This window comes from Triticum aestivum, chromosome 7B (assembly GCF_018294505.1).
Source record: "Triticum aestivum cultivar Chinese Spring chromosome 7B, IWGSC CS RefSeq v2.1, whole genome shotgun sequence".
NCBI lineage: Eukaryota > Viridiplantae > Streptophyta > Magnoliopsida > Poales > Poaceae > Triticum > Triticum aestivum.
In genome coordinates, this window is record NC_057813.1 from 752010563 (window position 1) to 752022259 (window position 11697).

General features: G+C 48.8%; 1 protein-coding gene across 1 annotated transcript; it reads left to right on the plus strand.

Moving 5' to 3' along the window:
• Nucleotides 1-214: 214 nt before the first annotated feature.
• LOC123158752 (uncharacterized ATP-dependent helicase C29A10.10c-like) lies at nt 215-11338 on the plus strand. The gene is made up of 6 exons (XM_044576620.1): nt 215-508; nt 2991-4094; nt 4184-4499; nt 4594-4774; nt 5696-5858; nt 11273-11338. Exons 1-6 carry the CDS (start codon nt 215-217, stop codon nt 11336-11338), a joined length of 2124 nt encoding a protein of 707 aa, XP_044432555.1.
• The last annotated feature ends 359 nt before the right edge of the window (nt 11339-11697 follow it).

Here is an 11697-nt window from a genome sequence, read left to right on the forward strand (position 1 = left end):
TCACAGGTGAGCCGGATACCTGACAGGTTCTTGGGCCTGAGGAGCTACCTTGATTCATTCAAGGCCCCGCTGCTGGAAGAAATCCGGGCAGAGATGAGGTCCAACCTGTTGGACGATGCACAGACCAACTGCTTCAACCTCGTGCAGCATATACAGCTCTTGTACTTTCGAATGCCCTCCATTCATGAGCGACATCGTCGTGCTCTCGGCGGCGATGCCGCTTCGGCCGTCCGACCTTGCCAGCGGCAACGACGGCGCCTCCTACTGCCTTGCCCAGGTCCTCGACGTCCACAAGGACAGCAGCAGCTTTGTGGTCAGAGCTTCCCAGAGAGTAGACGATTACGTCAACAGCTACGCGTTCGTTGCTAGCCTGCTCAGCTTCATACCCTACCAACGCATCTGGCGGTGCCTACGCTACCGAGCTAACGATTTTTTTTCTGTCAAGAGAGACGACTCAGTTCTCAAGGCTATCGCCGGGGAAGCAGAGGAAGACTCCATCCAGCAGCTGGTAAGCTTCTTTGGTTCTCATATCCCTTCGTCCAATCGTTTCTACTCTCTAGTAGTAACTAGCAAAGTGGCCCGCGCAATTGCACGGGCTAGACCTTAAGTACTTACTTATATTTTTAAATTATTTAATATATCAAAAAATATTAGGTTCAGTTGTCAATCATTGTAAACTTTGTGACAACTCAATCTCATAATATTTGAGCCTTTATTTTGTTGTCGAAATATGGGACATGTATTTTTTTAGTGTAACAGAATGATTTAACGAGTAGCAATAGAATGCCTTCACTTATTAAAAGGTGTTCATTCAGTATAGCAGGTTTGGTTTGAATACAATTTGATTTAGAAGGAATTACAAACTTGTATGACTATACCACAAAAGTTTTCTAGCTTATCGAATACTTGATGCATGTTTGTTCGAAGTGAAAAATAAAGCTAAGACCAGAAGTTTTACCGAGCTAACGATTCTGTTTCTGTCAAGAGAGATGGCGACTCGGTTCTCAAGGCTATCGCCGGGGAAGCAGAAGACCCTATGCCGTTGGTAAGCTTCTTTTGTTCTCATATCCCTTCGTTCAATCGTTTCTACTTTCTAGTAGTAACTGGCTAGCAAAGTTGCCCGCGCGGGCTAGACCTTAAGTACTTATTTATATTTTAAAATATTTTATATTATCAAAAAATAATAAGTTTAGTTGTCAATCATTGTAAACTTTGTGACAACTCAATCTCATAATATTGTCAATAAATTTAATTTCATATTGAGTCTTTATTTTGTTGTCGAAATATGGGACATGCATTGTTTTAGTGCAATAGAATGATTTAATAAGTAGCAATACAATGCATTCACTTACTAAAAGGTGTTCATTCAGTATACCAGGTTTGGCTTGAATACAGTTTGATTTAGAAGAAATTACAAAAGTTTTCTAGCTTATCGAATACTTGATGCATGTTTGTTTGAAGTGAAAAATAGAGCTAAGAGCAAAAGTTGTACCTACTTGTTGTACTTAAAGCCTACATGCCTCACATGCTTATAACTCAAGTACCACAACACATCAAATTATACGATCTTATATACTTTAGAGCAAATATCTGCAACATCTTCTCAGGAGCTAATACATAACTGAAAGTTTAGCCGAAGTATCAAATCGGTATTAATAATTTTTCTAAAGGGACCGTAAAATTGAATTGCTGAAAGAAGGTATATGCAGCAATATGAACTGAATATTGTGCTGCAAAGTGAGAAAGCAATAAATATAAGTCCAGCAATCCTTTTGTTCCATATTGGTTCCAATACATTTCTTCTATGTAAAGTGATTTCGCATATCTTCTTTACCACAAATTCAATTAACGAGATCCTATGCTTTGAAGGAAAATAAAGTGCCGAATGGTGAAAGTTTTAGACCAGGCTGATTCAAAAATTTCAGTTGAAACTATGAAATTATGTATGTAAGTAGATTTGAAATGAAGTTTTTTTCTTAAAAACTAATATACATGCCGTTGATTCCATACATTTGGTTTTTGGAATTAAATCTATCTATATTCCTAAACCAATAGCACAATACGGTCTATAAAGGACATACCAATTTGTAGTTTTCTTCAATGTTGTATCAAAAATTTCCAAATAGTAAATAATTTTGATAAGTTACTATACGACATCAATACACACATATTGGTGTTCCTGCCTGAAGAGGCATCTATGGTCTTGAAACAGTGATGATGAAATGTTTCGAGAAATGCTTAATTTTAAGACGTCTGCAAGAAAATTTTGTGGTTCTTCCGAACTGAAGGTATCTCCTATGAACAATGGAAAATCTACTGAGTAGACAATGTGCCTTACTCTGAAGGAATCTCCTAATCATGCCATGCTGTCTACTGTTCGGAAAAAGTGAGCATAGTTAAGTCTTACAAAATTTACAAGCCAAGTTCATAACTGGTCAATCAGTGGAAAAATCATTAACTCAAGTAATGTCGACATAAGTTAGAACCACTTATGGGTAAGCATGCATATTTCTGATAGATATCTCCATTGCATCTTGATTAATCAATCATGGTACTTGTGGATCCAACAGGGCAATCATGTACTTGTGAACCTTGTCCTTTTTCCTAACTCCAAACCTGAAGTCACCAAAACAATGAATCAGCTAGTGGATGAACCATTACATCACCTATAAATGGATATACGATATGAAAAATATTTTTATGACTAATCTTGTTATCACATTTTCGCAGAATTTTACTACCCGAAGATAGAAAAGTTACAATTTTACTTAGAAAAGTACACATAAAGACACAAGCAAAAATACTGTGTAGAAGTGAACTTTTCTCATTCACAGGTAAAACATAACTTTAAACATGTGCAAGTATACCATAGAGAACTCTATGTGCAGTAGCTGGTAAGATTTGGTTCGCAGATCGCTTCGTTGAATCCTTTCTAGGAGTATGATTTTGAGATTTTCTCATCTGACAACAGATTTTCCATCGTGAGACAGAGCACTTCCCTGACCGGCGGCACCGACGTGCCGCTATCCGTATCGGGCAGGCTGTCTGCGTTCAGGCTCAACGAGTCCCAGACTGGCGCCATACTGAGCTGTGTGTCTGCGGTGCAGCGTGGCGGTGGCGGTGGTGGTGCGAGCACCAAGGTTAGCCTCATCTGGGGGCCGCCTGGCACGGGCAAAACCAAGACCATCACCGTGCTGCTGCTGTCGGCGATGAAGATGAAATGGCGGGTCTTGACGTGCGCGCCGACCAACACCGCCGTCTGCCAGCTGGCGTCGCGCCTCCTGGCGCTGAGAAGGAAGCACCCCGATCCCGATGCCTGCGCTGGAATGGGCCACGGCGATCTGCTGCTGTTTGGCAACAGGCAACGTATGCACATCGCCGACGATCTCGACCACATCTTCCTGGACACTTGTGTGAAGCTGCTATCAGAGTGCTTCTCGCCGGGGACAGGTTGGAGGCGGTGTCATTTTTCACTGGAAGCGTTTCTGCGCGGCCAAATAGCCATGATCAAGCCGGAGGATGGCACAGAACCAGTAGTACTCAAGTACTACTCCTTCCCCACGTCACAGTTCCACCGGATCTTCGATGAGCTTAGCAAGTGTTTGAAGACAATCATGTCTCATGTGTCAACTCTGGAGAAGAACTACAGCAACATTGCTTTGCTCAGCAAGATGCTCCGCGACTTCAGCAAGCTGCCGGGCGTTCAGAAACAAGTCCCCACGTCATCGAGACAGCTGAAACGGCAATGCCATGGTTTAAGAATGGGTTGCCACTCGGAACAAACAGTTGGTGCCATGAGGGAGAAAATGCCAGCAATTTTAGACGTCACGAGAGATCTGTTACGGGACCGGAACCTTCCTGTGACGAAAGAATTTTCCGAGATCAAGAAGTTTTGCATCCAAAGCGCCTCGGTCATTTTATGCACTGTGTCTGGCTCGTCTAAGCTGGAGGGGGAGAAGATGGATCTGCTTCTGATCGATGAGGCTGCACAGCTCAAGGAATGTGAATCCCTCATCCCGTTGCAAGTCTTCGGACTCAAGCATGCAGTTCTTATCGGTGACGAGCGCCAACTGCCGGCCATGGTCCAAAGCAAGGTCCATGCCTTTCATATACCACGTACTTGTTACTCCCAAGTATTAGTTTTAAATTGCATCTACCTATATTTTTGTGACATCTCTTGCAGATTTCAGATAAGGCGTTGCTGGGCAGGAGCCTGTTTGAAAGACTGGGTTTACTCGGACACAAGAAGCACCTCCTCAACATGCAGTACAGGATGCACCCTTCCATAAGCATCTTCCCCAACTTGAGCTTCTACGACAGGCAAATCTTGAATGGCCCCAATGTGTTGGAGACGAAGCACCAACGTAGTTACCTTCCTGGTGCAATGTTCGGGCCATACTCGTTCATCAACATCGACGGTGTGGAAGACCGCGGCCGCAGCAAGACAAACATGTCTGAGGTGACCGCCATCCTGCAAATACTGCAGAGTCTCAAGAAAGGTTTCACTTCCACTGAATGTATTTTCTGCTACTGCTGAGCTATATGTGCACCTACGTCCGCATGCCAATTCATGTCATGGTGTTTGTCGTGCAGCTTGTAACAGAGCTGGGAAGTTGGTTAGCGTGGGCGTCATATGCCCATACACTGCTCAGGTGGAGGCGATTAAGGGGGGGATAGGGGATGTGAAGGAGATGCGCCCACTGGTTCTTCGCGTCAACACCGTGGATGGGTTCCAGGGCAGCGAAGAAGACGTTATCATCCTCTCCACCGTCAGGTCCAACAGCACCGGCTCCGGTGGCTTCCTGTCGAACCGGCGACGTGCCAACGTCGCCTTGACGAGGGCAAGGTACGGACGCACAGGCTACAGCTGAACTTCTAATCATTGCATTAAATAGAGGGCTAAGCCAAATAGCGAAGACTGCTAGTAACAAGGCTATAGCTATAGCCTAAAGTCCTCTTTTGATCCCGAGTTCATATGCTCCCGCATGAACAGTAAAATAGAAAAGAATAGTAAAAATTTCAAAAAAAAAATCTGAGTTTATTGTTTGGATGAACATTGATGAATGTTCTAAGTGCGTGCAAAATTTCAGATTGAAATGACATTCGTAGAGGTCTGGGCAAAAATAACAAAATCGATGCTCCAAAATGCTTCCAACAAGTTTTTTTGGACCGTTGATTTTATTTTTTTCGCCCAAACCTTCACAAATGTCATTTCGACCTGAAATTTTGCACGCAGTTAGAAAATTTATCAATATTCATCACAAAAAAATCAGATTTTTTTGAATTTTTAACTATTTTTTGATTTTACTGTTCATGTGGGAGCATATGAGCTCGTGATCAAATACTCCATGTCCGGCTATAGCTGTCTATTTCAGAACTTTTTCGCACAATTGTGCATGAATCCTATAGCGTTGCTATACACACGATAAAACTGCGCCCTACTTGTGCCCGATCCTACATGCCAGTGCTACAGCGCGTGTGCATTCACGAGATTTGAATGCGAAGACACTGTGGTTCGCAGATCGGGCAGCAAGTATTGTATGTCAAGCTATTGCGATTCTATAGTCAGCTAGTGGGTGTCATTTAGTGGCACCCAACTCAAACCGCTATAGGTCAGCTATTTGAAACTATGTTGTAATGCATGGTAACTGGAACGACCAGCTGATATATGTCCCCTCGATTGTCGTGGTTGCAGGCACTGCCTTTGGATCGTAGGCAACGCGGCGACACTAAGCAGCAGCGGCTCCATCTGGGGGGAGCTAGTACAGGATGCTGTGGAACGTCGTTGCATCTTCGACTGGGACAATGGCGAGGTCCTGTCTCCCGCAGTTTCTCGCCGCGCTCGTTTGATCGGGCCTGTACGTGGTGTGTTAGAAGAAGGGCGAGAGAGGATTGGTGGAATAGTTAATGTATTGCTTGAGCCTCGTGGGCATATATATAGAAGTACAAAGATCAACTTGGAGTACAAGACAAGGCAGGACCAAATCCTAGTCTATCCTATACTTCCTAATAATCTTATACTCAACATCCCCCGCAGTCACAACAGTAGCGACGCAGACGGTGAGACTGGAGAAGAATCCGAAGGCAAGCCGACGGACACCCCCCACAGTCGTAACGGTCGACGCATCGCGGAAGTCGTGACTGGAGTGGAAACCGACGAGGTTGCTCAAGCAGGCGGTAGCCCTTTGTGCTGTTTGTTGATGTAGCCGAGAGCGTGTGTGGTGGAGCCGTGGTCGAGGTAGCCGTGCAAAGAACGCCGTGGTCGATGTCGAGTCGGGGTGGCCGGTGTCGAGGAAGTCGCCGTGGAGCCGCGGGCGCAAGGAGGCGCCGAGTTAGTCATGGGCGCAGTGGTGTCGAAGTAGTGGTGTGCCGGGAAGAAGATGTTGTTGACGACGCGTCGCGGCGGGCTTGCCAAGCCCGGGAACACATCGTGGACGAAGGCACACACCGGTGTTGCCAGCACCGGGCATGCGTAGACAGACGAAGACGAAGTTGACGAAGCGCCGACCAGGCTTGCCAGGCCCGGGGACACTTCGTGGATGAAGGCACGCATCGGTGTTGCAAGCACCGGGCATGCGTAGATGAGGGACCTGCACGAGCTGTACGCCATGTCGGAGAAGTCGGAGGGGCCAGCAGAGAAGAACTCGACGACGATTGCGGCGTCCATCGGCGCGGGGCCGATGTCACCAACGGTGGTCGGAGTAGACGAAGTGGTCGGGGTAGATGACGGCGACGCTGGCGACGGGCTGGTGCTTGGACGAAGACGAAGGGAGTGGACGGGCGGCGGCGGCGGCTACGAAGGTAGTGGCGGCGGCGGCCAAAGAAGAGCGGCGGCGGCGGCCTGACGGCGGCGGCGGCGGCTAGGTTAGGAGTGCGGCGGCGGTGCTCGAAGTAGGTGAAGAACCCTGACAGCGTGACGAAGACCGGCGCGGACGGTGGTGTTCCCGCGCCAAGGGCGACAGCGCGGCGCATACCATGGGAGATCGACACGCGGTGACGGCGGAGTGGACCGCGGGCCGCGGCGCTACGGCCCAAAGGGGTGTCGCAGCGGCGGCAGGCGGGTCGGGGCGACGGCGGGAATACCTCGGGGCGGCGGCGGAGACCGCGGGCCGCGACGCTGCGGCCGGAAGGGGCGACGCAACGGCGGTTCGCGAGTCGGTGCAACCGCAGGGACGGCCTCGGAACGGCGGTGTGGACCGCGTGCCACGCTCGCTACGGCCCGACGGGGCGACGCAGAGGCGGCGCGAGGGTCGATGCAGCCACGGGACGGCCTAGAGCGGACGCCCTCGGGGCGGCGGGGGACCGCGGGCCGCGGCACTACGGCCCGAAGGGGCGACGCAGCGGTGACGCAGGTCGGTGCAGCCGGGAGAAGAACCACGGGGCGGCGGCACTGTGGCCCGACGGGGCGATGCTGTGGCAGCCCGATGCTCGATCGGTGAAGAGGCGCGCTGAACTCGGGGACGGTCTTCACGGGACCTGCGGAGGCGCGCGTAACCGACGGGCCAGGTCGGTCGCGCGGCGTAGATGAGGCGGATCGCGGCGGCAAGCGGGTGATCAAGCCGATCGCGCGCGAGGTCGGGGATGCCGCTCGGTGGAGGCGTGGTGGCGGCGGAGTCCGAGATGAAGAAGGCGGCGACGGGCGGCAGGGCGGCTATGATTTGCCGCCGCATGGCGCGAGGCCGCCGGGTCGGGGTGATGCAGGAGTCCCGGTCGGAGCAGGGCGATCACGGCCGGCGTAGATCGACGGGCGGGCCGTTACGCGAACGGCGGCGGTGAAGGGCCGCCGCATGACGCGAGGCCGCCGGGTCGGGGCGACCGGCGGGCCGACGCACGGACGACGCGCGAGGCTGCCGAGTCGGGGTGACCGACGGGCAGACGCGCGGACGACGCGCGAGGCCGCCGGGTCGGTGAAGAAGCCGGTCAATCGCGCCAGTGTTGGAGTAGAGGCGCACGGGGTCGACGGCAGCGGTGGGCGACGGAAACCGGATCACATAGACCGGAAAACCAAAAAATAGACACCGATCAAGGCGACCGCGAGAGAGAGAAAATCCGGATCAAAGGATCGGGAAAAAAGACTCTCTAGGGCAGCCGGCCAACACGGCCGGTGGACGAACCCTAGGTACGGGCGGCGCGGCCCCCGGCGGCGGTCATGGAGGCCGACCGCCCCGGGGCCGGCGCGCGGGTGCGAAAGCGGCGGCGCGCGGGAGGCTTAACGTTTTGTGAAATTTTCAATAAACTATGTTTCCATTTAAAAATATAAATAAAAGTAATTAAATTTATTTTTGAATAAACTAGGGCGTGTTTGAGGCGAGATGTGCCGCTCCCAAGAAAAACGATCTGCTTGGCAGCCTCCATCGACCATCAGCGAACCACCTCTGAGCCTTTTAGAGGTTGAAGTGATTAGTGTCAACAAGTCTTACCGCCCTCCTCAAATTGATTATGGTCATCGAGTACGCGAAGTTGCGAGAAAAGACAGAAACTATAGAATGATAAAGAAGCTAAAGAATGATAAACTAGAAAGATCCTCCTGCCCAACTAGGCCCATGACAGCAGCAATTGCTCGGGCCTCCTGAGCTAGCCTCGAAAAATAAGCTCCTCTATTCCTCTGAAGAAAGAAAAAAAAGTGGGTGTTCCCTTTAATTACTGTTTCCCTATAAACTAGGTAATTGCCCACCGGACCGGGGGCATAAATATCCAATTGGTTTCATATCAATCGTGTTTTGTTTCGGATCCTCGTGCACATCAAACAGCCTTGTCCATATTTTTAACCTTGAAATCATCCTCCTCCTTGTCCTCCCGTGTTCTTTGTCTCCCCAATCCGTTCTCACCATTGTCGTTAATGGTACATCCAGCTTGCAACCATCCAACCCTTCGACAATACCAAGGTATGTCGCTAACGGACAAACACCAAGTCAACATGTTGATTACTGTAAAAATACATCAGACTGATGTTCCTTAAAAATTGGCATCAAATACAAAAATGTAGAAATACTTATTGATTCATAGCTAGTACAACTGTAGAAAACAATATAGAAAAATAAACCTTCTAAAATGTGTGGTACGTGGTTTGCTTGCAGACATTCTTATATGTCCAAGTTTTTCAACATAAGTAAGATTCGATGTGCATGATGCATCAAATATAAACTGAAGTTTGGATGGATGGATGTGTAATTGATCCAGTGCTGCATAGATCAAAATATTCGATGAAGCGTCCGCTCACGGGCCGTGTTATTTAGACCGTTCACATCAATCAATCGCACGGGGAAAATATTGCAGTGAAGCCCTCTATCTTGAACCCCGCAGTTCTGAATCTACATCTTATATGCCCATCACCTTTGCACTCAATAGGCCAACGACTGAATTTGCATAGTAGAAAATAACATCATTTACTAACTTTTCTCCTTAAAAGAACATTCAAATTCAATCGTAAAAACTCTTGCAGCAGCCCAATCTAAGTTAATTTGTCTGGTAGAGAAGTACCTGATGCCGGCGACAGGAGTAACGCCACACCCAGAGCGGCGAGACGGGCACCCAATAGCTATAGTTCGGCGTAACCACTTTGGCGAGCAGGCTATCTAGGGTGAGTGTTCGATCGGGCAACACTAATGTGCTGATGATTTAAGGCAGCACCCATTCATCTATACTTGCATCTAACTAATTAGGACCATGTGTTCAGGCCTGCACTGGTAGAGCATATTGTAGGTGTGTTCATGTAATTCATTCAGTGAAAACAACAAGAAAAATTGAAACGTGAAAAACCTCAGAAATACAATACTGGTTGGACAATTTCCAATGGAGAAGAAATCAATGGAAATCTTTCCAACCACCACATCCGCACCCACACGCGTCAGACACCAAGACTCGCCCTCGTCCTTCCCGCACGAGACCGTGGAGGAGGGGCCACAGAGCACGTGTCCAACACAACATCATGGAGGTGAGGAGCACGAGTCCATATCGATGAAGGGCGGGATATGGGGAAGCAAGTGTTGGCGAGGCACTGCCATGGAGGTCGAGCGGAAGCCGAGAAGCCAAGGAGCGGCGGTCGAGCGGCAGTCGAGGTTGGGGCTGGGTGACAACACTAAAACCCTAGTGCCGCCAGTTCGAGGCCGTGACGAGGAAGGACTGCATGTGCTGTAGGCTGGCTCGCTGAGGCTGGGCTTTGACCTTTGGCCCATGTGCAGACGATCGAGGAGTGACGAGCGGAAAGCTGGCGTTGGACGAATGTAAGACGGAAAACAGAACGCTCTGTTTCTTTTATGGCATCTCCAAGGCAGACCAGCAAACTGCCCGCATCCGTCCGGACTGTATTGGTCCGCGGCGCGGTCTGGACGTACTTTCTCCCGCAATACGAAGACAAACATGAAGGAATTTTGCGGGAGTCCAGACATCCTCATGACAAACCAAAAGTCGCCACGTACCACCCCTCTTCGACCAGATGGCAGAAGGCAAGCATGTTAGGTGATTCGTACTTGGGATTTGGTGGAGGCTTTGCAAATATAGTTCGGTAATTTGGCGGAAGCTTTACAAATATAGTTGGGCATTTGGGCGGAAGGTTACTTCTTGCCATATGATTAGCATTTGGCAAGGTGATTAGTATTTGAGCATTTGGCGAAACCTTTGCAAATATAGTTGGGCATTTGGTGAAAGGTTACTTCGTGCCATGTGATTAGCATTTGGCAAGATGATTAGTTTTCTATGAAGATTCATTATCACATGTTCACGGAATGACGAAAGCTTTGTAAATAGATTTGTCCTTTTAGCGGAAGGTTCGAAAATGACCAAGCCCATTTGGCGGGAGGAAGCTTAGTTCAGTGGCCGAAATTGCTAGCTTTGGCGGAAACTACACCGGCACATGGATTAATAGCCTTCCGCCAAACAAAAAGCTACTAATCATAGTTTTTTTAAAGGGAATTATGCAGTTGTTTGGCAATTAATATTTAACAGAGATGGACATTTACGGCTACGGTTGAATGACAGCTTCCCGCATCCGTGTCCGCGGACTGGTCCCTCCCTGTCCGCGGACGGATGCGGGAGGACATTTGCGGATTGCCGATGGAGATGCCCTTAGCTGGTAGAGATACATATATGAAACATTTACAACTTCCTCTGGCAAAACAATGTCTGAAATTTTATTGCTTTTGGATTTAACTACACTGAGGGTTTAAATAATTAAAGATGTACCCGGTAAACTAATATGAAACTATAATGAACAAGCTAGTTACCGGTGTTCATATCAACATATCTTCTCATTAAATCTTGGGATAATGCGCAGGATTTCGTCAGAAACATACTCCGCGAGATACCAACATATGCACGCGTGAAGATCGGTAAGAACTGAGATATTTAAACTCAGAGAAGTTTGATTGGCTCGCCTAGCTTGGTCCCGTCCAGCATGACACACCGCAGGACATGGTGCACCCATAATGTTTTGATCTCGTGATGATGGCCGGGATATCACGCATGCATTTACAGGAGTACGTACACGGATGCATGGGATGCATCATGCATGCATGCAACACCTTTGACTTTGCACCGACAGACTTGGTCTTCCATTCCCCCCCCCCCCCCCCCCTCTCTCTCTCTCTACTGTTTGTTGGATCATGCAATGCAGCACGGGACTAGAGAGGGATCAAGTCTGTATAAATAGAAATCGAGGCCACACGCAATTGATTGCATTGCCTTGTGGTGCATCTATAC

Excerpts from the sequence above, each read along its gene's own strand:
- LOC123158752 (XM_044576620.1), top strand. The coding sequence starts at position 215 with ATGCCGCTTCGGCCGTCCGACCTTGCCAGCGGCAACGACGGCGCCTCC. Across the intron at positions 4,500-4,593 it reads ACTGCAGAGTCTCAAGAAAG|CTTGTAACAGAGCTGGGAAG; the intron begins GTTTCACTTCCA and ends TTTGTCGTGCAG. Across the intron at positions 5,859-11,272 it reads GCGCTCGTTTGATCGGGCCT|GATTTCGTCAGAAACATACT; the intron begins GTACGTGGTGTG and ends GATAATGCGCAG.